Source organism: Miniopterus schreibersii, assembly GCF_964146895.1.
Source record: "Miniopterus schreibersii genome assembly, chromosome: 14".
NCBI lineage: Eukaryota > Metazoa > Chordata > Mammalia > Chiroptera > Miniopteridae > Miniopterus > Miniopterus schreibersii.
The window spans coordinates 5,674,368-5,700,205 of NC_138114.1; the positions used below are offsets into that span (position 1 = coordinate 5,674,368).

General features: G+C 47.9%; 1 protein-coding gene across 1 annotated transcript in view; it reads right to left on the reverse strand.

The window, feature by feature from the left end:
• The window catches only part of ARHGAP22 (Rho GTPase activating protein 22), a 182,677-nt gene that overhangs the window by 112,669 nt on the left and 44,170 nt on the right, over nucleotides 1-25,838 (reverse strand). Inside the window, exon 2 of the mRNA XM_081158162.1 lies at nucleotides 7,552-7,751. Within this exon, the coding sequence (XP_081014288.1) occupies nucleotides 7,552-7,751 (200 nt within the window). The remainder of the gene's footprint in view (nucleotides 1-7,551; nucleotides 7,752-25,838) is intronic.

A 25,838-nucleotide genomic window follows, 5' to 3' on the forward strand; every position in this document is an offset into this window, starting at 1 on the left:
AGGCTCAGAGAGGGAACTACTTTCTCTGGTTACTAGCTAGTAAGCAGTGAAGCCAAAATCCAGGGATCTGCCGTTTTCCTCTGTCATGCCAGGTTCTGTGAAGTGACTCATTGCGGTCCAGACACTGGCTGTCTGTGACAGTCCTGGACCCCTGGCCCAGACTCCTAATTGAAAAGTAAATGCGGCCAATAAGCAGGGCTGCTCCCAAGGACCCCTTGGGTATGGATGATCCTGGCTTTCTGAATCATCACCTGCTTTCTGTGTCACCTGCTTGCCTCACTTTATTTTAGAAGCCTTCTTATGCTTCTTGGAGGTCTTCTACTTAGGTTCCATTCTAGTGATTATAGGGATCGTGTCTCTGAGAGTTTAGGCAGCATTGACACCACTACTACCACCACCACCTTCCATCTGTCAAGCCCTTGGGCACTGGAGCCCCAGAACGTCATGCCAATGGGAGCAGCTGGACTTCAGTGATCTGCCGGATCTACAGCTAATGCGTGGTACAAATGGGATTTGAACCCAGGTTCTCTGATTCCAAATATTTTCTTTCCATTATAGTATGCAAGCTTCCACCTTCCTGAGGATCACTTTCTCCATCTATACAGTGGAAATTAATTGTATCTGCCCTTGTAAGGTTGCTGTGAGGCTCAAAGGAAATCATACACGTTTACTCAAGTATCTTTTGAGCTTTCCCTACAGTGAGGCACTGAGGACATGGAGGCAAACAAAACAGACAAAATCCCGACCCTGATGAACTTAATTCTCACAGAGGATGGCAGGTTAATAAGCTCTTTGCAGACCATCAGGCACTTTACAAAAACAGTGAAATATTTTCCCACTGAGGATCTAACACAAGGCTGAGTCAGTGGTCATTCATTCACTCAATTATTCATATAAGCTCAAATATTACTGAGCATCAATTATGAGTCAGGCATGGTACTAGGAGGTGGGAGAAGAGAAAAGATAAGATAGACTGGGCCCTACCTGGATAAGTTTACTGTTTAGAATGGAGACGACATTAAACTAAGTGCTATAAAATAGCAGTAGCAATTTCAAAAGCAGCAATAATAATATTAATAATGATGGCTTCTTGGCTGGTTTGAGTGAAAGTTCACAACTTATGAAGGATGCTCAGTGTATGAGGTCTAGATGTAAAAGGCATCAGAGGCCTGCGATGGGCTCTGGGCAGCCTGGCAACATGTAACTCTGCCCCAGATAGTGCTGGGACGGGCCATGGTGGGCAGTCTCACCCCGCCGAAACTGTGGGCAATGTGGGCAGAGCAAAGAGCTGCTTGCTGGCAGCCTCAGCACTTATTTCAGGCTGCAGGCACCATGGCAGTGTACCCATTAGCCTAGGCCTGATTCCAGCCTCCAGGTTCCCTGATCTGAAAAGTGGAGACAATCCAGGCACCGTCCTCAGGGCGAGGACCCAGGGAACCAGCTCATGACAGCGCTGCTTTTTCTCTGATGTGCAAGTTCAGTAAACAGCAGCTGAGAAGGCACTGGCCGCGCGCTCACATTCTGCGTGACCTCCCAGCTCTGGGTCAGGTGGTCCCCCTGGTTTCTGATTGTCCAGTATTAATGTTCCTCCTAGAAGTGCATCTGCTTCCCATCCATCTTGTCTTTCCTCCTCCCAATTCCAAGCTTTTAGTCTAAATTAAATCAAACTTTAAATCAATCTTCTTCCCACTGCCGGGCTTACCATCACTTACTCTCCTGGAAAAAATCAAAACAAAACCCAGCTGCTCCCCAAGTGACGGCTAAATGGCCTTGGCTGCGAGGCACGTGGGGCGGGTGTGCACGGGGCTGCCCCTGCGAGGCCACTCGGCCGCTCTGCCCGGAAAGCCGGCTCCCCGCTGGTCCCCGAAGAGCTCTCCAGGGCCGTGTCCCTGCTGCATTCCTTCTTTTGGTTTTTGGTTTCCTTTTCTTGTTTAAATAAAAAAATATTTTAAAAGATGGACTTCAGTGAATATAGTCTTGGTGTGAGGAATCGAAATAATTACAGATAAATCTCACCACCTCCCTCCCTCTCCATGACCCCCACAGCCCTACCCTACGGCTTTGATTTGTAGTAGTTGTATCCTGAAAATTCCAAAAATAAACAATTTCATTTTATTTCACCTTTGTAGTTAAAATTCTATCTAAACGTGGCTAAAGAATCAAATGGCTACACAAGGCTCGCGATAGCTGGCAGCGCCTCCCTCTCTGCCCCCCGGGACCTCGTCACCACGTTCAGCGCTTCGCGAGGTGTCTTCTCTCTTTTCCTACGTTGATTTCTAAATAATATGCTACATGACTATGCCTTGATTTAACATTTTAGGCGTTATCTGTGGCACGCCCAGAGGGAAGGCTGAGAGTCAGCTTTATAAACCCTGCGCTGCCCCCAGCTTCCGGAGCCTCCAGGTGACGCTGGTCCCGGGTCCGTCCCCGGGCTGGTGCTCCCGCTCCCGGGAACTCGGTTTACTCAGAGCGTTTCTCCACGGCCCCCTCTCCTCTTTCTGGAACTGCTCTCTCTACAAGTCCCTCTCTGCAGACCCAGGATCGTCGCTCCTCTTTCCCCGCCTTTATTCCCTTCTTTCCGGGAGATGGTGTCAAGCTTTCCATCCAGCCCTCCGAGCTTTTGCTTCTGTTATGTAATTTCTGAATTCCCCGAGCTGGTCTGCTTCCCGGCTGTCCATTTTCAGTGTCTCTGCGGAGATGTTAAAGGGCTTTACGTAACAGTTTTCTTCCCCCAGATGGGTTTTGCTGCCTCCAACTTGCCTTTTCTCTTTCCTGAGCTTGCGCCTGTCCTTCCCGTGAGATTTCCCTAAATGTCTAGTGACCGAAGCTCCTTGAGGGACGGTTCCCTGGGCCCTGGCGGGAGGCTGCGTGAGCAGAGGCGGGGACAGGGCAGGCCGTGGGCTGTTTCACTGGGGACCCTGCCTCAGGATGTTTTTTTTCTTCTTCTTCTTGGCCTGTCAGATTCTCCAGTGGAAATTCTTCACCTCCTTCCTGAAGGTCGTTCCAGACTGCTGGGGCCTGGGAGCAAGTGTGGCGGGAGGCCGGGAGGGCTGGTGAACCTGTCCGCACGTCAGCTTCCCTCGCACCTGCTGCTCGCAGGTGGCCCGATACCGACAGCTGGGCCAGTGTCCTCACACGAGGTGCCTCTCCAGCCTCCCAGGGAACAAACTGCAGCGTCAGGCCCCAGGGGGAGGGCGGCCTGGCTTTGCCTGAGGTTGTTCAGGACATCTGGGCTCTAATTGCTCTTTAAACTGACGTCCAACCAGTTCTCCCGAGATGCCTGGTCCTCATTTGCCGTGGCCTCTGGTCTTGCCAATTGCCTGGTCTTTGCTGGGGGGCTGTTTTGCAGCGCGGACAGGTGTGAGCCCCCCGTGCTGGTCTGGAATCTCGCCGTCGGGCCTGCTGACCAGCGACCTCTGCCGCCCGCTTCCTGGCACGGCGCAGCAGCGTCTCCGCCTGTCCCCTCCACCCAGGCGCTTCCTGTCGAAGCCTGCCCGGAGGCTGGGGCTTTTCAACCTGTCATCCTTAACCCGAAGTTTGGATCTAGGTTTCGATTTTCTTATTAATTTAGAAAGTATGGAGTGCGTGCCTGACCTCACTTGTGCAGATTTCGCCCTCTCTCTTACACACACATCCTCACTCGCTAGCATTTTGTTCTTAATTTCTGTCTTTTTTTCTTGCTCACTATTGTCAGTAAATGTGTCGCCATGATATCATTTTTTAAGAAAAAGTTTTTTTAAAGGATGAAAAACAATAAATCCTTGAAAGCTATGTATTAAGAGAGTAAAAGTTCATATCTGTTCTATTTTCTTGGTAGTTTGTTGATGTTGCTAAATCTACTTTCTTTTTGATCAACGTTCTGGCTTTTCTTTTTTCCATTGTTTTGTTTTTAAACCTTTTTGTTTATTGCTCTCCTTTTTTTTTTTTTTTTTTAAATTTACTGATTTAGAGAGAGATGTGCTGTTTGCTCACTTATGCACCATTGGTTGGTTTTTCAGGTGCCCTGACGGGAGATGCACCCACCGTCTTGGTGTGTGGGCGACGCCCCAGCCAGCTGAGCGCCCAGCCGGGCTTGCTCTCTGCGTTTAAAGCCAACCTTCCACTTCCTATCATTTAAGAGGCAGACGAATCTGCCCTAGTCACACTTATGACAACTGAAGTGTTCGTACCTAGTCCTTGCTATCTATTTCATTTATTTTTCGTTTTCTATTTACCTTTCTTTTTATTTTCCTGCTCCTCATTTTATGCCCATTTGTGAACTGGCTGCGTTTAGTGTGCTACAGTTTTCCGTCCTATGTTTGGAATTATTCTCCCCGTTCTGTTCAGCCCATTTCCATTCCGGCCAAGAAGCGCACACGCAGAGCTGGGATAACTGCGCAGGCATGAGCCCCCCAGCCGTGGAAAGGGAGCCGGCGGGGGAACCAAGGATGCGCCAGGAGTTTTCATGACCCAACAAACACTTCAAGCAGAAGCTGACACCACGAAGATGAAAAAGCCTGGAACCCTCTGTTACTGAAGCTAAGCCCACCCGTGGGAAGCCGTGGGGACATGCACTCAAAGGCCGGGGCCAGCGGCCCACCCCCAGGGTCTGCTTTAAGGCAGCGCAGCCTCGCCTTCCCCCCAGCGCCTGCCAGCCGCTCCCTCTCCCACCTCCCTGCTCCCTGCTCTCGGCCCACCTCCTGCTAGCGAGGGGGGGGACACAGGGCTTTGGAGAGAGAACTCGAGTGCGGACTGAGCGTGATCTTCATCGTGCGTCATGGGCTCAGGGCAGCATCAAGGGCATCGGGACAATCACATCGCTAGACAGACGACAGGCGGTGTGTCGGGTGCTCACCGCCTGGCACGTCTCTCGCTGCAAACAGTGAGCAGGGCACACCGTTCCTGGAACCAGGTCTTGAGAATTAGTCCATTACATGTAGTTCATGCAATTAAGTGGAAATGTGCTGGCTGCTTTGCCAGCAGGCACGCAAGTCTGAGATCTTACTAAATGAGTCAAATCTGACTATAATATCCCCGAGTCTGGGGCCCTGTGCCATCGGCTGTCACAGTGGAAGTGGGCTGTGGGAAGGAAGAGGCCCTAAGAGGATCTGGGTGTCAGCCAGGTCCCGAAAGGCTAACAGAGGAGCCCTGGGCGTGACCCTGGTGTCCCTTGAGAGATGCTGGCTCCTTCAGGGATCTGATGCCAAGGGTGATCTTCAACATAAAAAACAGAGACCAGAAGGAAAATGGCTGTGGGCAAGCCAGTGTGGTGCCCAGTCTGGGGAGCAGGGGAGGGGCAGGCCAGGGGAGGGGCAGCACAGCAAAGGGGGGACAGGGAACAGGAGAGTACCAGATTTAAGTACCCCATGTGCTAGGCTTTGCGCTTGGTAATGCGTATGTGAGGGTCCAGAATAAGTCACCCCTATAATTAATAATAATAATTATTATTATTCCACCCTGCCTCTATGGTATGCAGGTTGTTTTGAGCAAACAAACGGCAACTTCAGCCTCGGGCTCCAGAGACACTTGTCCCCCACCCTTAACTGCCTAGAAGAACTTGAATTAGAGGCCTTGCACACAAGAGATTATCACTGATAACTTTTTGGACCCACGTACATGGCCAACTTTTATTTACTTAACATCTGCTTTTCTTATCCTGCAATGACCCTTTGCGGTCCCCAAGGCACATTACCTCACCCCTAGCTCCGAACGTGGTGTGTGTCTCAGTCCCCTTTCCGCCCGTGAACCTCCCGGTGCGTGGGGTCTCTGACACGTCGCGGGTTCCTGTACACACGTAGGCACTGAACTGGCTTATTTTTTCTTGCTAATCTATTCTCGTCTATTTGATTATTAGACAATTATTAATAATAATTATTATTATTCCTCCAGCCAGAGGAACCTGGAGGGTAGAGGAAAGTTTGTCTCTCCCCACACATGTGTTCTACAGTATAAACCTTAGTGATCCTTGTGACATGGGTAATAATGTCTCCATTTTAGCAATAATAAAACCAAAAGTAAAAAAATATAAGTGACTTGTCCCAAGTTATACAACTTCAGATTTCTCTGGCTCTAAAGTGCTATTCGTTCTACTCAACCTCTGTGGGACTTGCTTTCACTCCTTACAGAACCAGGGAGGCTATACAGATAGGGTTTCTTCCAGATTTTTGTCCTACCCACCTCTTATCTCTACTGCAATTTATGTAAACTTTTCCTTAAGCAGTCTCACTTGTTACATTTTTTACTGTGACAAAATGCACATAACATAATTCACCATTGTAACCATTTTTAAGTGTATAGTCCAGTGGCATTAAACACTACATTCACATTGATGTGCAACACCTTTTATTTTTAACAGATGTATTTTAGAAAGAAAAACCTGATCTCACTCTCATGAATGGAAACCAGTATTACTTTCCATAAACAGAAGTTAGCCATTAGAATAACATAGTGAAGACAGAAAGTCATCAACTTGCAGCTAGTTATCGTTGCCACTGAAGGCTCTGAGATGAGGCCTGCTTTTCCTGCACCCCCAATTTTTTTTCAGGGGAGAACCACAAGTGCTGGAGAGGTGTTAGAGACACACCAGCCCCAGATCAACACTCCTCCCTGGTATACTCAAGGGGTTGAAAGGGGGGTGAAGGAGGCATTTTCTCGCTGTGGTGTGATCCCATGCTGTGCCCAGGTTCCTCCTCCCACCTTGTCCGTCACTGAGCACCCCTGCCTCCCAGACCCACCACCACACAGTGGGAGCTGCTCCGCCCACCAAGGCCCTGTGACTCCTGGCCCCAGATAGTCGGTCCCCCTTTTCTTTCCAATCTGGGCCTGTGACTAGGAGCATCCTATGGACGAGTCCAGGACATTTCCTTTCCCATTTTCCCCAAGAGAAACCAGGGTCTCTCCCAGATGTCCTTCTCTCTCTGCATCCCATAACAAGGACTAGGTCCCCCGAGCCCTGCAAGCCGGCTGCCTTGGATGGCAGCACTTCATTGTAACTTGTGTGCGGCCCAACAGTCACCAGGCTGGGCCTCGGGGAGGTGGGCGACCAGTTTCTCGGAGTGAGTGAACTGAGGTCTTTGGGTGGAAAGACTGACATGAAAGCACCTGAGGTGGATCTCACGGTGCTGGTGGAAAATGCAGCAGCCACCGAGAGGCCGAGGCATCCGGCCAGGGAGCTGGATTTCAGTGGGAAGATAGATAGTTGGGTACCCATTTTCCTGGACAATGATAGTAATGCAATGTGGGTGCCTGTGTCTCCTTGGAAGCACAGAGAGGCTGGAAAGAACACAGAAAGGACTTGTTTTCTCCAGCTGTGCACAGATGCTCTCTATCAGCATCATAGAAAACATGCTCATTACTGAAGCTGTGGATGTTTCAGTAAAACAGCTGCGGCACCGGGAACACAGGGCTTGGAATGAAAACCACAGGACGCCTGGTGAAGAGTCGCTCCGAGAGTAGTCAGTGGCTCGGAGGTCCTGACGGGAAGGTCTCTCTGCCCCCTCCCCTCCGGGGCAGAATCAACCCTCCCTCGGAGCCCTGCCTTGATGTCTGCCTGACATGAAACATGCTTCTCACCTGGGGCTTGGCCTCATCTTTGCCTTTGTAGTAGAAAAGCTGGTCCCCACGCAGCACAAACCAGCGCTGCTGCCAGTTCTTCATGATGCTCCTCTGCTTCCTCAGCCAGCCGGCCTTCAGCACCGGGCCCAGCCCGTGGGGGCAGGGTGGCTGCCCAGGGCTCCGGCTCTGCTCCCCCATCACCAGGCTTTTGGAGCGGGCTGGAAGCCAAGAACACACCAGGTGAGTGGGAAGGATGCAGGCCTGCTGTCCATCCTTGCCCCCTCCTGGCATCCTGCCCTGTACGCTTGGCCTATTTCCCCTCGGCTTCAACGGGACACGGGCTGGAGTGCCTCAGCAGCAGCATCCCAAGGTTACCTACCTGAGGCAGGTGACAGCTTGCCTGCCCGGTTAGTTTCTGCCATGTCTCTGGGATCCCATGTTCTCCATTTCCCCAGGTTTCTTCATCTATCACACATCTACCCCATGCATCCATCCATGTACCCACACGTCCGCCCATGGATCCACACATCCATCCATCCATCCATCCATCCATCCATCCATCCATCCATCCATCCATCCATCCATCCATCTATCCATCCATCCATCCATCCACCCATCCATCATCTGTTCAATGGGCCATTCATTTGCTCATCAGCAATTATTTATTGAGCACCTACTCGTCCCAGTCACTGTTCCAGGTGCTGGGGGTTAAGCAGTGAATAAGAGACATAAGATTTCTGGTCAAGATGGTGAAGTGGGCAAGTGCTGGGCTTGCCTCCTCCCACAACCACATCACAGTTGCAGCTAAACTGTAGACTGACTACCTTTGAGAGCCGCCTGATGGCTAGCCACACTAAAGATATAAAGAAGCCGCAGCTCTGGCTGGTGTGGCTCAGTGGGTTGGAGCACCATTCTGCACACCTAAAGGCTGTGGGTTCGATTCCCGGTCAGGGCACACACCCAGGCTGCGGGTTCCATCTCTGGCTGGGGTGTGTGTGGAAGGCAACGGATTGATGTTTCACTCTCACATGGATGTTTCTCTCTCTCTCCCTCTTCCTTTCTCTCTCTCTCTCTAAAAAAAAAAAAAAAAAAAAAAATCAATAGAAGCATGTCCTTGAGTGAGGATTAAAATAAAAAGAAGACACTTCAAGACTGGTAAGAGGGGTGGACAAGGAACAGCAGGCCCCACGCTGCAGTGTGGTGATAAGAGCTGGGAGGGGCAGCTCGTCTGCAGAGTTCACCCCTGAGCAGGAGGAGCAGCCCCAGCCTCTCACCAGGCCCCCCAGTCTGGGGCTCCAGTGCCAGGAAGAGGAGTCCCCATAATATCTGCTTATAAAAACCAGTGAGGATTGCGTCAAGTGAGACGAAGGGCCACCGGAGACCAGGCGCTACAGGTCTTAAAGGGACGGACCATGCACAGACTCGCTCACTCACAAACTCACTTTCTCTGAGCTCCGGGGGTGGGGGTGGGCAGCAGCTGGAAAAGCAACAGGGACCTACAAGAAGACACTAAATTGACTAGCTTCAGGTCACAGGCTGGAGGGGCAGGGGTTGGGACAGCTGTGTGCAGAACAGAAGTGCTGGCCTGGGCCATTGTTCCTTTGTTGAGCTCTCCCCGGACACCCAGCCAGCACACACAGGTGGATGCCAAATCTGAGCTCTCCATTAACCTGGATAATATTGCTTGCCTTGCCCTGGTGATTCCCTGAGACTCGGCCCCACCCAAATCGCCTGCTCTGTTTAAGCCTCTTCCAGCAGCTTTTCCTAACAAACAGCTTGACTCAGCTTGTTCTGTGGACTTTCCTAATGTCTCTCAAAGATCCACAAAACCCAAACAAGCAGCGGCTGGCCTCAGAATGCTCTATAACTCTTGCTAAGTTACTCCAAGCCCAGCACAAGTGGCACGTGCTCTCAATGTGCACTGTCACTCCTATCAGGTAGCCCCAATTGCATTCAGGCTTGGCTTGGAACATTGCCTCAATGAAATTGCCACAAATCTGGCACAAGTGGCAGCTCTCATCGTGATGCCTACCAAAGGGACCAGCCTGACACTAGTGGCAACAGGATGGCCTCTTTCAAGACCAACACTCCAAGATCAGCACAAGTGGCAACCAACAGCAGATTACTTTGTAGATCCCACCAGATGGCCCCAAGCTGGGGACAAGTGGTGGCTAAACTTGACCTGCACTGGAGCCCCTTACAAGAAAGAATCTTAAGAGAGGCAAGAGGCTCCGGAACCAGCACATCTGGTGGCCAGTTTCAGACCACACCAGAGCACCACTCAACCAGCTTACAAAGAGGGGCAGACTCAGATGGCACTAGAACCCCGCTAAAGCAATCCTGCTCTGTGGGCTCAGCCCCTGCACAACAGCTCTTCTACTATAGCCATGGCCAGTCCTCACAGTCAGCCTAAGGGTCACTCCCACCCACTAACATGCCAACAGCAATCAAGATTCAACTACAGCAGGATGGTCCATGCAGTCCACACAAGGGAGACCCCTGGAGCACCCAGCTCTGGTGACCAGAAAGACTGTGCCACTGGACCCCACAAGACCCCTACTAATTAGGCCACTCTGCCAAGACCAGACACACAGCATGTCTACCTAATACATAGAAACAAACACAGGAAATCAGCCAAAACAAGGGGACAAAGAAACATGTCCCAAGCGAAAAAATAGGATGAAACTCCAGGAGAAGAACTAAACCGCATGAAGAAGCTGTCGACCAGACGCAGAGTTCAAAAGGCTGGTTATAAGGATGCTCAGTGAACTTAGGGGGACAATAGACGATCTCAGTGAGAACTTCAACAAAGAGATAGAAAACATAAAGATGGAGATAGAAAACATAAAAAAGAGCCAGTCAGAAATAAAGAATACAATAACTGATATGAAAAAGGCATTAGAGGGAATCAACATCAGATTAGATGAAACAAGATCAAATCAGTAATCTGGAAGACAAGGTGGCAGAATACACATAAATGGAACAGAAAAAGAAAAAAGAATTTTAAATTATGAGGATAGTTTAAGGGGCCACTGGGGAAGAGAAGAGAGAGAGAGAGCAAAGGATTAAAAAACTATTTGAAGAAATAATGACCAAAAACTTACCTAACCTGGGGAAGGAAACAGAGAAGGCCAAGAAGCACCTAGAGTCCCAACAAAATGAATTCAAAGAGGACCACACTAAGATACATAATAATTAAAATGCCGAAAGTTAAAAACAAAGAGATAATAATTTTTTAAAAGTCCTCACTCGAAGATATATATTTCTTTAAATTTTTTGTTGATTTTAAAGAGAGAGGGAGGGAGAGGGAGAGAGAGAGACAAACATAGTTGTGAGAGAGAAACATTGATTGGTTGCCTCTTGTACCCGCTCTGACTGGGGATCAAACCCACAACCCTTTAGTGCACTGGATGATGCTCCAATCAACTGAGCTACATTGGCCAGGGCCAAAGAAAGAATCTTAAGAGCAACAACCTCCCCTCCCCCAAACCCCAGACAAACAAACAAGCAAACAAACAAACAAAAAGCAGTTGCCTATAAGGGAACTCCCATAAGACTGTCAGTTTATTTCTCAACAGAAACTTTGTAGGCCAGAAAGGAATAGTATAAAATATTCAAAGATGAAAGACAAAAATCTACAATCAAAACTGCTCTACCCAGCAAGACTGTCATTTAGAATTGAAGGAGCATTAAAGAGCTTCCCAGGCAAGGAAAAGCTAAAGTAGTTCCAAAGGGGTTCATTACCATTAGACCAGTATTACAAGAAATGTTAAAGGGACTTCTTTAAGAGGAAAAGAAGAGATCAGAAATATGAATAAGAAAATATAGGAAAAGAAATTCTCACTGACAAAGGCAAACACTTAGTAAAAGCAGTGGATCAACCAACTGTAAAGAAGAACAGAGGTTAAAAGACAAAAGTAGGAAGATGTGTGTAATTACAACAATAAATTAAGGAATGCACACAAACACACACACACAAAAAGAAGTAAAAAGTAATGACAAAAACATAAAAGTGGAGGGGGTGAGTAATAATTGTAATGATTTTAGAATATATTCAAACTTAAGCAACCATTCACTTAAAATAAACTGCTATAAACATAACAGTATATATGAAGCACATGGTAGGCCCAAAACAAAAATCTATAAGAGATGTATAAGAAATTAAAAGAAAGGAATCCAAACACCATACTATAGAAAGTTGTCAACATACAAGTGAGCAAGAGAATAAGAAAGGAACAGAGAACTACAAAAACAAGCAGAAAACTATTAATATCATGGCAATACCTATCAATTAGAACTTTAAATGGACTAAAGGCTCCCATCAAAAGACATAGGGTAGATGAATGGATAAAAAAATACTCATACATCTGCTGCTTACAAGATACCTACTTTAGATAGAAAGACACATACAGAGTGAAAGTAAAGGGATGGAAAAAGACATTTCATGCAAATGAAAACAGAAAAAAATGCCAGGGTAGCAATACTTATACTAAACAAAATAGACTTTAAAACAAGGGCTGTAAGAAGAGACAAAGAAGGACATTTCATAATAAGAAAAGGATCAATCCAACAAGAGGATAAACTCTTGTAAATATCTAGCACCCTACATAGGAGCACCTAAATATATAAAGCAAATCTTGATGGACATAAAGGAAGAGAGCAACAGTAATAAGTCATAGTGGGGGATTTTAACAACCAAGAAATCAATGGCTAGATCATCCAGACAGGATATCAACAAGGAAGCCTTAAATGATAGACCAGATGGTCTTGTAATTGATATTTTTAGGACTTTTCACCCAAAGGCAATAGAATATATATTCTTGTTAAGCATGTGGGACATTTTCCAGGGTAGACCACATGTTAGGCCACAAAAGAAGTCTCAGTAAATTCAAGAAGGTTGAAATCATATCAAGAATCTTCTCCAATCAAAATAGTATGAAACTAAAAATCAGTTACAACACACAAACACATGGAGGCTTAATAACATGCTACTAACAATGAATGGATTAATGACAAGATCAAGGAAGAAATCAAAAGACAAATGAAAATGAAAACACAATGACCTTCAATCTATGGGACAAAGCCAAAACAGTTCCAAGAGGGAAATTTATAGCAATACAGGCCTATTTCAAGAAACAAAAAAATCTCAAACAGTCTAACCTTATACCTAAAGGAACTAAAAAGAGAATAACAAACAAAGCCCGAAGTGAGTAGGTGGAAGAAAATAATAAAGGTCAGAGAGGAAATAAAAAAAGTAGAGTTTGAAAAAGAATATAAAAAAATCAATGAAATCAAGAAGGGGTTCTTTGAAAAGATAAACAAATTGATAAATCTTTAGCCAGATTCATTGGGGGGAAGAAAGATGGCGCAAATAAATAAAATCAGAAATTAAAGAGGAGAAGTGACAACTGACACCACAGAAATACAAAGAATTATCACAAAACACTATGAACAATATATGCTAACAAATTGGACAATAGGGAAAAATGGATAAATTCATAGAAACATACCATCTTCCAAGATTGAATCAGGAAGAAACAGAAAATCTGAACAGACCAATAACTACTAATGAAATCAAATCAGTAACCAAAAAATTCCCAGCAAACAAAAGTCCTGAACCAAATAGCTTCAGAGGTTAACTTTACCAAACATTCAAAGAACTAACGCTCATCCTTCTCAAACTATTCCAAAAAACTGAAGATGAGGGAAGGCTCCCAAATTCATTTTACAAGACCAGAATTACCCTGTATCAGCGCTTTTCAACCTGTTTCATCTCATGGCACACATAAACTAATTACTAAAATTGCACAGCACATCAAAAAATATATTATATTTTTGGTGATTCATTCACACCAGACAGCTATTGCTGTTTTAGCTGTTGTCGTTTTTAAAATTTGATAATGTAAGGGAAAAGAGACTAGTTACCCTAAAAATTCTTTCTGCACACCAGTTGAAAATCACTGCCCTATATCAAAACCAGACAAAGATACTACAGAAAAAGAAAATTATAGGCCAATATCCCTTTTGAACATAGATGCTACACTCCTCAACAAAATATTAGGAAACCAAATTCAGTAATACATTAAAAAGATCATACACCATGACCAAATGGATTCCTGGGGTGCAATGTTAGTTTGATATCTTCAAATTAATTAACATGATACACCACATAAACAATATAAAGAATAAAAATATGGTCATAAAAATAATAGATACAGAAAAAGCATTTGACAAAAGTCAACATCTGCTTATGACAGAAACTCTCTAGCAAAATGGGGATATAGGGAAAAGCCTCAACGTAATTCCACAGCTAGCATCATACTCAATGGTGAAAAGCTGAAAGCTTTTTCTTTAAGATCAGGAACAAGATTGTCCACTTTTATTTAACATAGTATTGGATGCCCTAGCCATAGCAATCAGACAAAAAAAGAAAAGAAAAGAATCTTTTAAACAATCTTTTAAAATTTTTTTAGAGAGAGAGAGGGGAAGAGAGAGAAACGTCAATTTGCTGTTCCTTTTATTTACTCACTCATTGGTTGATTCCTGTATGCATCCTAATGGGGATTGAACCTGCAATCTTGGCGTATTGGGATGATGCTCTAACTAACTGAACTACCTGGCCAGGGCAAGCTTCTGAATTTGAAAGGAAGAAGTGAAACTGTCATTATTTTCAGGTGACATAATGCTAGAAAGAGGGACCCTCATAGAATCCACCAAAAAACTACTAGAACTAAAACAAATTCAGTAAAGTAGCCAAATATAAAATTAATATTCAGAAATCAGTGTCATTTTTATACCCCAGTAACAAACTATCAGAAAGTGAAATTAAGAGAACAATTCCATTTACAATTGCAGCAGAAAGAATAAATACCTAAGAATAAATTTAACCAAGGAGGTAGAATGTCTGTACTTGAAATACCGTAAAACACTAAAGAAAGAAATCAAAGAAGATACAAATAAATGGAAGAATATGCTGTGTTCATGGATTGGAAGAATTAACATCCTTAAAATGACCATACTCATATACTACCCAAAGCAATCTCTATATAAAACCAATGGCATTTTCCATAAAACTGGAACAAATAATTCAAAAGTTTATATGTAACTACAAAAGACCCCGAATAGCCAAAACTATCCTGAGAAAGAAGAACAAAGTTGGAGGTATCACACTACCTGATATCACACTATACTACAAGGCCATAGTAATCAAAACAGCATGGTACAGGCATTAAAACAGACATAGATCAATGAAAAGGAACAGAGAGCCCAGAAATAAATCCATGCCCAATTAATCTATGACAAAGGAGGCAAAAATATACAATGGGGTAAAGATAGTCTCTTCAATTAATGATGTTAGAAAAACGATACAGATACATGCAGAAGAATGAAACTGGATCACTTTCTTACCCTATACTTATATAGGGGAGGGCAAAAGTAGGCTTACAGTTGTGAGTACACAAAATACAGAGTTTATTCTTGTATTATTATTTATTAATTATTGTTTTCCATACAAACAAGTATAAACCCACTTTTGTCCACCCCTGTACAAGAGTAAACTCAAAATGAATTAAAGACTTGAATATAAGACCTGAAACTCCTAGAAGAAAACATAGGCAATAAACTCTGTGACATTGCTCTGAGCAATATCTTTTTGGATATGTGACCTCAGGCAAGAGAAACAAAGGAAAAAATAAACAAATTGAACTACATCAAACTAAAAGCTTTTTGTATAGTAACAGGAACCATCAACAAAACTAAAAGACAACCTACTGAATGGAAGACGATTCACCAATGAGTTAATATGCAAAATATATAAGGAACTCATACAACTTAACACCCAAAACACAAACAATCCAATTAAAAAATTTAAAAATGGACAGAGAACCCGAAGAGAAATTTTTCCAAGGAAGACGCACAGATGGCCAATAGACATATGAAAAGATGCTCAACATCACTAATCAGCAGAGAAATGCAAATTAAAAACCACCATGAGCTATCACCTCACACCTGTCAGAATGGCCACCATCAAATCAACAAACAACAAGTCTTGAAGAGGATGTGGAGGAAAGGGTGCCCTCATGCCCTGCTGGGATTATAGATTAGTGCAGCCACTATGGAAACAGTATGTATGTGCCTCCAAAAATTAAAAATAGAACTATCATATGACCCAGCAATCCCACTCCTGGGTATTTATCTGAAGAGATCCAAAATACTAATTTGAAAAGATATATGCATCCTTATGTTCAGTCCAGCATGACTTACATTGGCCAATATATGGAAGCAACCTAAGTGTCCATTAGTAGATGAATAGGTAAAGATGTGATAAATACAATGGAATATTACTCAGCCATAAAAAAGAATGAGATCTTCCCATTTGCAAAAACATGGATGGACCTAGATGGTGTTATGCTAAGTGAAATAAGTCAGACAGAGAAAGACAAATACCATGTGATTTCACTTCTATGTGGAATCTAAAGAACAAAATTAATGAACAAACAAAACCGAAACAGACTCATAGATCCTAAGTACAAATTGATGGTTGCCAGATGGGAGAGTGGTTACAGTGATGAGTGGAAAAGGTGAGGGAATTAAGAAGTACAAATTTCCAGTACAGTCATGGGGATGTAAAGTACAGCATAGGGAATATAGTCAATAATATTGTCATAACTATGTGGTGTCCGATGGGTACTAGACTTATTGGGGGGATCACTTCATAAGTTATATAAATGTCTAATCATTACGTTGTACTATTATAATATTGTATGTGATCTGTATTTTTAAAAATTTAAAAAAATTGCCCTGGCCTGGTGGCTCAGCTGGTTGGAGCATTGTCTCATACACCAAAAGGTGGTGGGTTCAAATCCAGTCAGGGCACATACCCAGGTTCCAGGTTTGATCCTCTGTTGGGGGGCATGCAGGAGGCAGCTGACCGATGTTTCTCTCACATAGATGTTTCTCTCCTTCTCTCTCTCCCTCCCTTCCTCTTTCTGAGATGATTAAAAAATAAAAAAATTAATAAAAGAAAATAAATCAACAAACATACCCTCAGGTGAGAATAAAAAAATAAGTAAATAAAAAAATTACTTAAAAAACACACAAAAATCTGGGTCCTGCTGGAGCTTACATTCTAGAAGGTTCCTGTCACTCAGACCCCAAGGACGTGGCCCTATGCAGAGGCTCTCTCTGGTTTCTGTATGGTATCCCTCCTCTGGAGGCATCAGGCCTGAGTATCCTTGCCCAGTTCCCAAAGCCACCTTGCTGTTTCTATGGCACCATCCTGGGAGGGTGGGCCTGGGCAGGGGGCCTCTGCTTCAGCCCTTTGTGGCTCCCTGCAGGGCAGAGGGGCCTTCTTTCTTACGTCAGAGCCTCAGAGCCCGTCTTCCCTGCAGGCTCCTCTCCTCTCTCTAGTGTATCAAAGATATTGTTGCAGTGGTTGCTGAAAGGGGTCCTCCTGGACCTCGGAGGAACAAATCTGAGCCCTAATGTAATAACGTTTGTGATTCTTAGACCATGGATCCTCACTTCTAATTGGATCACACGGTCCCTGCGGCCCAGCTGTTGTACTGTACCTGTCATCCTATGTGTGAGTGTGTGTGTGTAAGCTCCTCCCGCTACCTTAGTGATTGCAGCCCCCTAAATCTGGCCCACCCTCTGCCCATACTGTCCTACCAGCCTGGGCCTTTCTTCTCTCTTGGCCCCACTCAGCCCCTGGCTTTGGCTGCAGAGTAAGCTCCTACTCATCCTCAAGATGTCTCCATAGAACCTTCCTTCTAAATCTCCAGACCAGCGCACCTTCCCCTGCCAGAACAGGCCGTGCACGCTGGTCATACCTGTGTGGTGGCCTTCCTGCCCTTCTGGACTGAGGGGTGGGGATGGGAGGACAGGCGTCTTACCTAGATCCACATGGGTGAAGGGAATGGGTGCAAGTCATGTTGTTTAACATCACAGGCCACTTAGGCTTGTCCTCATGTTTAGGTAGGTCTGTTTCTTACATGACACTGAATAGAACATTGGCTGGTGTCTGTCCAAGGAAACCCTAGTCTGGTGGCTGCCATCTTTGCCATTAGTGTCATATGGCTGGGATATAATCCCAAATCTGCCACTTTTATATGACAAAATATAAGGAGGTCATCCCATGGGCCCTGCTCTGGAAGGGGTGGGCTCACCAACAATAGAGAGTAAGGGGAGGCACCACTCTACTCCCTGAAGCTCCAAGCAGCTGTGACTGCCCTGTGCGTGCCACCAGCCAAGCAAGTCAGACCCTGAGGTCCTGCAGGACCTGCCTTGAATCCGTTTGGCATCCCTGGCTGCTGAATGTCCCAGCCTTGCCTCACTCAGCTGGGCCTTGGCCCAGAGAGGAAGCAGGTTGTTCCAGGCTCGCCCTGCTTAGCTGAAGGATGGGTGACCCTGAGGGCAGGCAATGAGGGGACCTGGGGCATGACCAGGTCCTCCTTCGGGGAAAGCGGCCGGGCCCTGAAGCCCGAGTGTCCTGCACCTGCGCAGAGCTTTCCTTGTTCTTGCGTTTACTGGCCACTCTACACCTTTGCTCCCCACCTTTCTGCGGCTCCTGGTCCCCAAGCATATCGAAGTATATCAGATAGAAGTGTACTCCTTCCTTTATTTCTGTAGCTGTTTACTGTCCCTGTGAATTACCTAAGGATTTCCTAGTGCTGGGCACTGGAATTCTTTCCAACGTTAGTTTTTTAATTAAAGTGACAGTGGTTCAGTTGAGGAGATACTGCCAGCTCTGTGAACTCTGAGTCTCAGTCAGTCGCTCAGCAAGCTGGGCCCATGCAGAGTGGCAGCAGCTGACCCTGCAGGCGAGTGGGAGGACAGATGGCCATGCGGGCAGAACGCTCGGCCTGCACCAGGTGCCCAGTGACGGGTGACCGTGGCGATGGAGATACGATAAGGCAGAACTGTTCCTGAAGGTAGGCTCCCAGCGGCGGGCTCACGGGGCAGAAGGGACAGGCCTCATGGCTTTTAGGCCTTCAGGGGCCATTCACACTTCAAAAAATGGTGTGAAGCTATGTTGCACCACAAAAATTACACTAGTGTCCCCCTTGTTCATAACCATCAACAAGAAATAGCATGATTTGAGTATTCCTACTTTAGTAAGCATGAAATGACAGTCACTGTCTAGCTCCCCTTGTTATTAAATTACTAATCATGTGAAACATCTGCGCATAGGCTCCCACTAACTGTACGAAGCTCCCTGTGCCCAGTTAATGGGTTGCCCCTGGTGCAAAGGACAGGCGTTGGGGGGAGCAGCTGGGATCCCTGTAGGTTCCTGGGCCATTTGGGTCTCTTCCCCTCTCGTGTGAGCCTCAGCCCTTCCCAGAAGTCTCTCCGCAGCCCTGGAAAACCTGCCCTTCCATTTTCAGGGTCCCCCACACTGAGTCTGGTGTCTGCGCTGCACAGCCCCGCTGTTCTGCAGCCTTGTGGCCAGCCCTGGAGGGAGAAATGCCTGCCTGGTGGAGAAGCCTGAGCAGTGGGCAGGCAGGTGGGGTTTGTGCCAGGAGGGACGTCAGTTCTTAGGGCGGTACCCACCCCTCCTGTCTCAGGCTGTCAGAGGGCTGGAGCGGGGCTGGATTTGATAGACACTTTCGGATCCCTTTCCAGGATCTGGGCCTGGTTGGGTTCTAAGGAGATGAAAATGATGATGAAACCAGGGTGGAGTCTGATAAAGGACCAAGAGGGAGAGGGGACAGGTATGTCCCCTTGGTTACTGAGTTTTCTTCTCTGGGTCTCAGGATCCTCACCTCTAAAAATCCTTTTAATGGGTCTAGAATCTACTATAAAATTAAGTCACTGGGGTGGCCTAGGCTTTAGTTTTTTAATTAGGATCAACATGAGCCTTCGAGAAAGCTGGGCCCTGTGGTTGGTAAAGACTCTCTGGTGCGGGTGGGTTGGCTCAGGCCTCCACTGTCTGTTGTCCATTCTCTTCTGCCTCTTCTCCAGGACTCTGCAAGGGGTGCTTAGAACCCTCCATCCTGCCACAGACCCTCTGGGGCTTCATGGAACGCTCTAGCACCACGTCCCTGGTTTGTCTCTTGTCTTCCATTATGACAGGGCCTAATTCTGTCTCATTTGACAAGATCATAGCACTGGTAGGAGCAGGGATGCACCTGCCCTTCTTTCCAAATGCCAGCAGCATCCTGCGCAGGACTGGCACAACAACAACTGGGTGCCTTGGTGCGTACCCCGACAGTGAGGCGTGCCAAGGAGCCTCAGCCCTGCTCTGGGCGATTTGTGGAGGTGCCCTCTGTCCAGGTGTGTCTGTTCAGGAAGCCAGAAACTCGGAGCACAGGACCCTGGGTGCTTGGACTGGCAGGAAGCAGGTGCCCAGCACACTTGTGCAATAAATAAATAACCACAGCGTGACTGGCCCTCAGTTCCCTCAATCTGGAAAGACAAAGGAGGGGCGACATTTTTTGCCCTGCTCCCCAAGCCCTGGGCACCACCCTCCTGAGGGCTGCAGGTAAGGAGGGAGCAGGCAAGGGGGACCCTTGGGCAAGCAGGCCGCGCCAGCCCTCAGGCAACAAGCCTGGCCAGTGTCTGCTTCTGCAGATACAAGCATCCCACCTTCCCTGCCCCACCCTCCCGTGCAGGAGAGGACCAGCTGGCTCCTGCTGCCCTTATTTCACCAGGGGAGCACTTCCCGCAGATGCTGCGCTGCCAAACCAGCCCAGGTTCCCCCCCAGCTGATCAATTACACAGATATTACTTATACGCCCCAGTGAATGTCTTGAAAGAAAAATAATCATTGTTATGATTTATTAATAACCACTGTTCCCGTCCTCAGCATTTCCTGAACCAACTTATTCAGTGCTGGAAATAGTTAAGCCAAGGTTTCAAGTCAAATGGCTTTGACATTCTAGGGCTCCAGAGCTGAGAGTTTCTGGAGAGGGCCCAGGAGCAGGCCCAGGGCAGACTGACCACGCAGGAGGAGGGTGGAAGGCACTCCACAGCTGAGGCTCCTCGGCTCACAAGACACTCACTCATTCCTTCACCCACTCACGCCTTCCAGGTCTACAGAACCCCACAGGTATAGTGCAGAGCCCCAAGTTGTTCCTGTACCCTGGAGCTCCCCGTCTGGTGAGGGAATAAACCATAAGCAACAATGTCACTGGGGGCTCACAGGCAACCGGCCTGACGCCTGGAGGTGTTCAGACAAATCCCTCTCCTTCAGGCCCTACAGTCAACTAGTTTCCAAATTCTGAAGATTCTCTCTGCACTTATTCCATTTTCATTCCTCTTTTACCGAGTCATTAAAATTCTTATCATCCCTGCCCAGACTCCTTCCTTTCACCTCCTGCCCTCCACAGTAGCCTCCAGAAGAGAGATGCAGCGGCCACGGAAATCCATCTAATGTGGGTCTAATCACTTTACTTCTTTTCTCAAAAGTAGTCGTGGATTCACCAACTCTGTGTGGAACAAGTGCACGCCCGGCCTGGCCGCCACAGTTCTTTCATGGGACAGCGCTGCGGCTGGACCACACCCTCCCACCCTCCCAGCTCTGGCTGCCAGAGGGGCCTGTGAATGGCACCGCTGGTGGCCTAGCAGCACTGCTGTCCAGACCTGCGGAACCGGAACTTTGCGGGGAAGGACCTGGATCTGGAGTTTTGAAACAGCCCAGGCGCCTTTGATGACCACTGCCCCTGGCTCCAGTGACACCTGACAACGTCTCCTCAGAATGCCCATCTGCTCATCCCCACCGTCCACGGCCTACCTTCCCTTGAAGGTGTGGGTCAGCTCTGACACCTCTACGCCCCCCCAGTCACTCCACTGAAGTGAGTCCCTGTCTTTTCCCTTCAATTTCACCTTTAGAACAGCATGAATGAGGGTCTGGCGTGTACCCGGGTAGTTCGCAGTGTGTGTATCCACCTCTTCCCGAGACCGAAGGCCCTGGGGAGCCAGGAGACCCGACACCTCCGAGGAATCCTGTGCGTGACTGTGAGAGTGGTGTGCAGGCACACACGCACGAGTGTGTATGTGTGCAAGTGTGAGTGTATGTGTAAGCCAGCACCCCCAGGAACTTGGTGTTGAGGATGGGAAGGGGCAGAGCGGCTTGTCACCGACTCTGGGAGAATCACCAGGGAGACAGCGCTTAGAGGACCCAGAGAGGGTGTAACAGGGGGAAAGCATGCCCAAGGCAGAGAGTGGGCTAAGGTCACCGGAGAGGGTGGCGCAGGGAGGAGGCAGTGCAGCCGGAGCGTGGAGAACCCTTCCAGGGCTGGTCCCTGCAGAGGAGGGGAGAGGGAGGGAGGTCTCCTGAGGGGACCGTAGAAGAGAGGGCAGGGTGCTCCTTCTTAAGACAGGGGGGCCTGAGCCTGATTAAAAGCTGATGGGTGAGGGTCTTTAGACTGAGAGAGGTGAGGCTATGGGTGGGGAACAGGGGGACTAGTGAGCCAGGGAAGGGCTTAAAGGGTGGGAGCTGACACATGTGGAACCTGGGCTCGGGTGGTGGTGGGGATTAGCCTAAAGCAGCAAGACACCATCTTGGGCTGTGGTAAGAGGCAGGGGACATGGAGGGATATGAACAGGGACCTGTAGCAGCGTTGAGGCCTTCCCCCTACTCTGGGGCACCTGGCCCATGAGGCTCCACCTGCTGGGCATTAGAGAACCTACCTGCACCAACCATCTCGATTCCCCGACCCAGTTCTCTTTGCACTTGGCCCCGACTTCAACCACTCGATGTTGCTGCCACTCTTGAGCTGTGTCTGTGCTAGGGTGCTGTAAACCCTCTGGGTGCCCTGGCCCAACCTGTGATGGTCATTCTGAGCCCTGCCACGTGGCTGGTGAGAGAGGACGTGGGGCTGTGAGCTTTCTCACCCAAAGGGTGTTGGTAGACACAGCTCTCATTGCATGAGCACCAGCCCTGCCTTCCCTTCTTGGAAAAGCTGGCCTTAGATGGCTGAGATGGGGGAAAGGAGAAACTCAATGCACGAACAGAGCAAGGGTGGGGTGGGGGGCAGTGGATAGGACTGACATGCACAAGTGCCCCCGAAGACCAGAGTTGGAAGTTGGGGCAAGGCAGCTGACATGAGTAATTTCATTTATTCCTCAGAATAAACATGATTTTTCTGACTGAGACTCGAGGGAGGGAAGCAGCTAACTCAAGGTCACAAATATTATTGGTATATGATGGAGGCAGGATTCCAACCCAGTCAGTCCTGATCACTACAGATGACACAATTCTTCCCGAGAACCGAGTCTGAGCAGCCTCTAGGTGCTTCAGGCCAGTGGCACCAGGGAGGGAGGAGAAAAGCTTAAAGGAAGAATTCTCCCAAGTGGGCAAAATGACGGCCTGGTTTCTGTCAGGGCTGCCCCGGCTGGAAACAAGTCAACTCAAAGCCAAGAGGTCAGACCCAGGGTGGAGGAAGTAGAATAGTACCCAAAGGTTCGTTCACCGTCAGAGGACAAGGGCTGTGCAGCTCCAAGGCGTCGCGGGGCAACACGAGTGCGGGCCCAGCAGAGGAGGCACCGGTCCACGCGGATTTCCCACTAGGGAAGTGGGAGCTCTGGTTTCTGAGCGGAAGAAATGAAAGAAGCGAACAGGCAATGTACAGAAGAGGAGTACCCATGGCCGGTCAGATGTTCAGAGTTGCAGAACTTCAACAGTAATTCTGGAAATGCGAATTATAGCCATAGTATGACACAGCACCTTTAAAAAGTGTAGTAATATCGTGTGATGGTGAGCTTGTAATTACAAGCCACTATGCAGAGGGTGACTGAGCTGTGTTTATTAAAATTAAAAACATGCCTACTCTACACCCAGCAATCCTGCTTCTTGCCTCTTTCCTACAGAAGGAACCACAAGGATGCCTCAGGAGCATCCCTGTGATCCCTAAGACTGGAAAAACCCAAGTGCCCCCAAATAGGAAAATAGCTAAATAAACTGTTATATTCACATTATAAGATGCTTTGCAGACCTTAAAAAGAATGAGATGGATGTATATACTAACATGGCTAACTCCCTTTTTTAACCAACACCTCAGAAGAAGTGTCTTCACTCCCTTTCTCCAGTTCCTCTCCTCTCCCCTTGCTTTGGTAATAAAATATACCTCACCTGACATTTACCACTGTAACCACTTTTAAGTGTAGAGTTCAGTGACATCTGGTCCATTCTCATTGCTATGTAACCAGCACCACCATCCACCTCGAGGATTTTTCATCATCTCTGACTGCTTCCTGCTCACTTTTGACCCCACCCAGCCAGGCTTTCCCTACCTGTCCCACCCAAACTGCTCTTATCAAGGTCACCAATAAACCTCGTGCTGTTCAATCCAAGGGTCAGGTCAGTTCTCCCGTTCCTTGACCCCTTGTACACTTGACCAAGTTGGTCCCTCCCTTCTCCAGTATCATTTCTACCCTTGTGTTCCCAGACCACTCTTGCCTCTCCCCTCCTTCACTGGTCATCACTCAGTGTCCTCATTTTTCCCACTTCTTGATGCCCAGTGTCCAGGGATAGTCCTTGGACCCCATTTCTGTCCATGCTCACTGTCTCATGGATTTAGGCACCATGGATGTGCAGAAGGCTCAACCCTGAAGTGAGACCTACGTGTCCATTGCACTATCCACCTGAACACCTCCAATGCCACATGTCCTGGAATTTGCCCACCCTGAAACCTACTCCCCCATCTGTCAGTGAGGCACCATCCTCAGGCCATCCTGCTCCCAGTACCGTCACCTCTCCCCTGAGTTACTGCTGTAGCCTCTCCTGCGCTCTCTGTTCTGACATCTTTCTACAGTCTCTTAACAGGGAAGCCAGAGGGAGTTCTTACAGATGAGAGTGAGATCATGCTGCTCCCATGACAACCCTGCAGGACTCATTGCTCTGTGGATAAGTGGGGGCCATCACAACAGCCTGCAAGGTCCTCAGGCCTCCTTGTGCTCCCCAGTCCTGGCCACACTGGCCTCTGCAGTCGCTCAGACAGGCCAGCCCCGGGGAGCTTGCCCCTGGCTCTGCACCTGCCATCCCCTCTCTGCAGGGCTTCCTCCCAGCCCCTTCATTCTTCATTCAAATGCCATTTTCTCTCAACTATCTCCAACTCTCCCATTTCCCTTTTTCTGCTTTAACATTTACTTAAATTGTACTCTAGTAGTGGAAAGCAAATTGCAGAACAATACACAAAATGTAAAACTGTATACAATAGAAAGGCACACAACACCCAAACAAAAGACATCACCCTGCGTGCATTTTGGTGGGACTGTATTTGCACAGGAGGAGCTCCTCACAGCTGTCCCGGCAGCTATGTCTGTGAGGGGTGGGGGAAGCCTTAGCACAGTGCGCTCTGTACAGGGACAAAGTGCAGTGCTGCTTGTGTGAATCCGAAAAAAATTTTCAAATGGCATTGAGCTGGTTCCCTGAGGAAATCTAAAATAGCAATTAAAGCATCACGTTTGATAAATGTTTATGAATAATAATCTGTGACAAGCACCACAGGAGGCTGTGGCCACAACACTAACCAGAGAGGCCTCGCCTCTGTCTGCTCACAGCTTCCAGGGTGGACAGATGATGCTTTGTGGAAGCACAGTGTGGTCCTTTGGGGTACAGGTCAGGGGTCCCTCTCTTCAGGTGAGCCTTTGGGTGGGCCTGGGCCCACTCCAGCCCATCTTGAGGAAGGAGGGGCTCAGCGAGGGCTGCTCACTACCCACCCAGCAGTGCAGCAACCAGAGGGCCTGGCCACTGCTGAAGCTTAGAAGGTTCGAGAACACATCACCAACACACTTCCCCAGCCCATCAGAGCTCTGCCCAATTCCCTTGGAGTCCTTTTTCCTGTTTTCTTGCCTCCCACCACCCTCCCCCTCTACTTGGAACCGTGTACCCTGAGGCGGTTTTTCAGGACTGCCTGTGTATTAGAAGACTGCCCTTGGGCTGCTGGAGCCCATCTGGAGCAGGCACGGGGAGAACCTGAAGTGCCTAGGGGTTCCCGTCCCTCCTCTGCCCCCTCAGCCCCCTGCCCAAGCTCCTGGGCGGGGGAGCCCCAAAGCCCTGCAGCCTGGTATCCACTTGGACACTCAGATGGGTGAAGACAGACGTCTCAGTTCAAGGCTCCCTGTGGCTCAGGCCGAGACCTTCCTTTGTTGGGCTCTGCACCCAGCTTGGCTCTCATCCTCTGCCCTGCCTCCCTGGCCCCTCACTGGTATCCCGAGGGCAACTTTTTAAGAAATTACTGGGTGAAAAACCTCACCTCAGGGCTTACTTCAGAGAAGCCCACTTAACACACCTGTTTATGGCCTTTTGAACAGGCCCTGGCAGTACAGGCCTTGGGGAGCCGCAGGGGCATCTGGCACCCCTG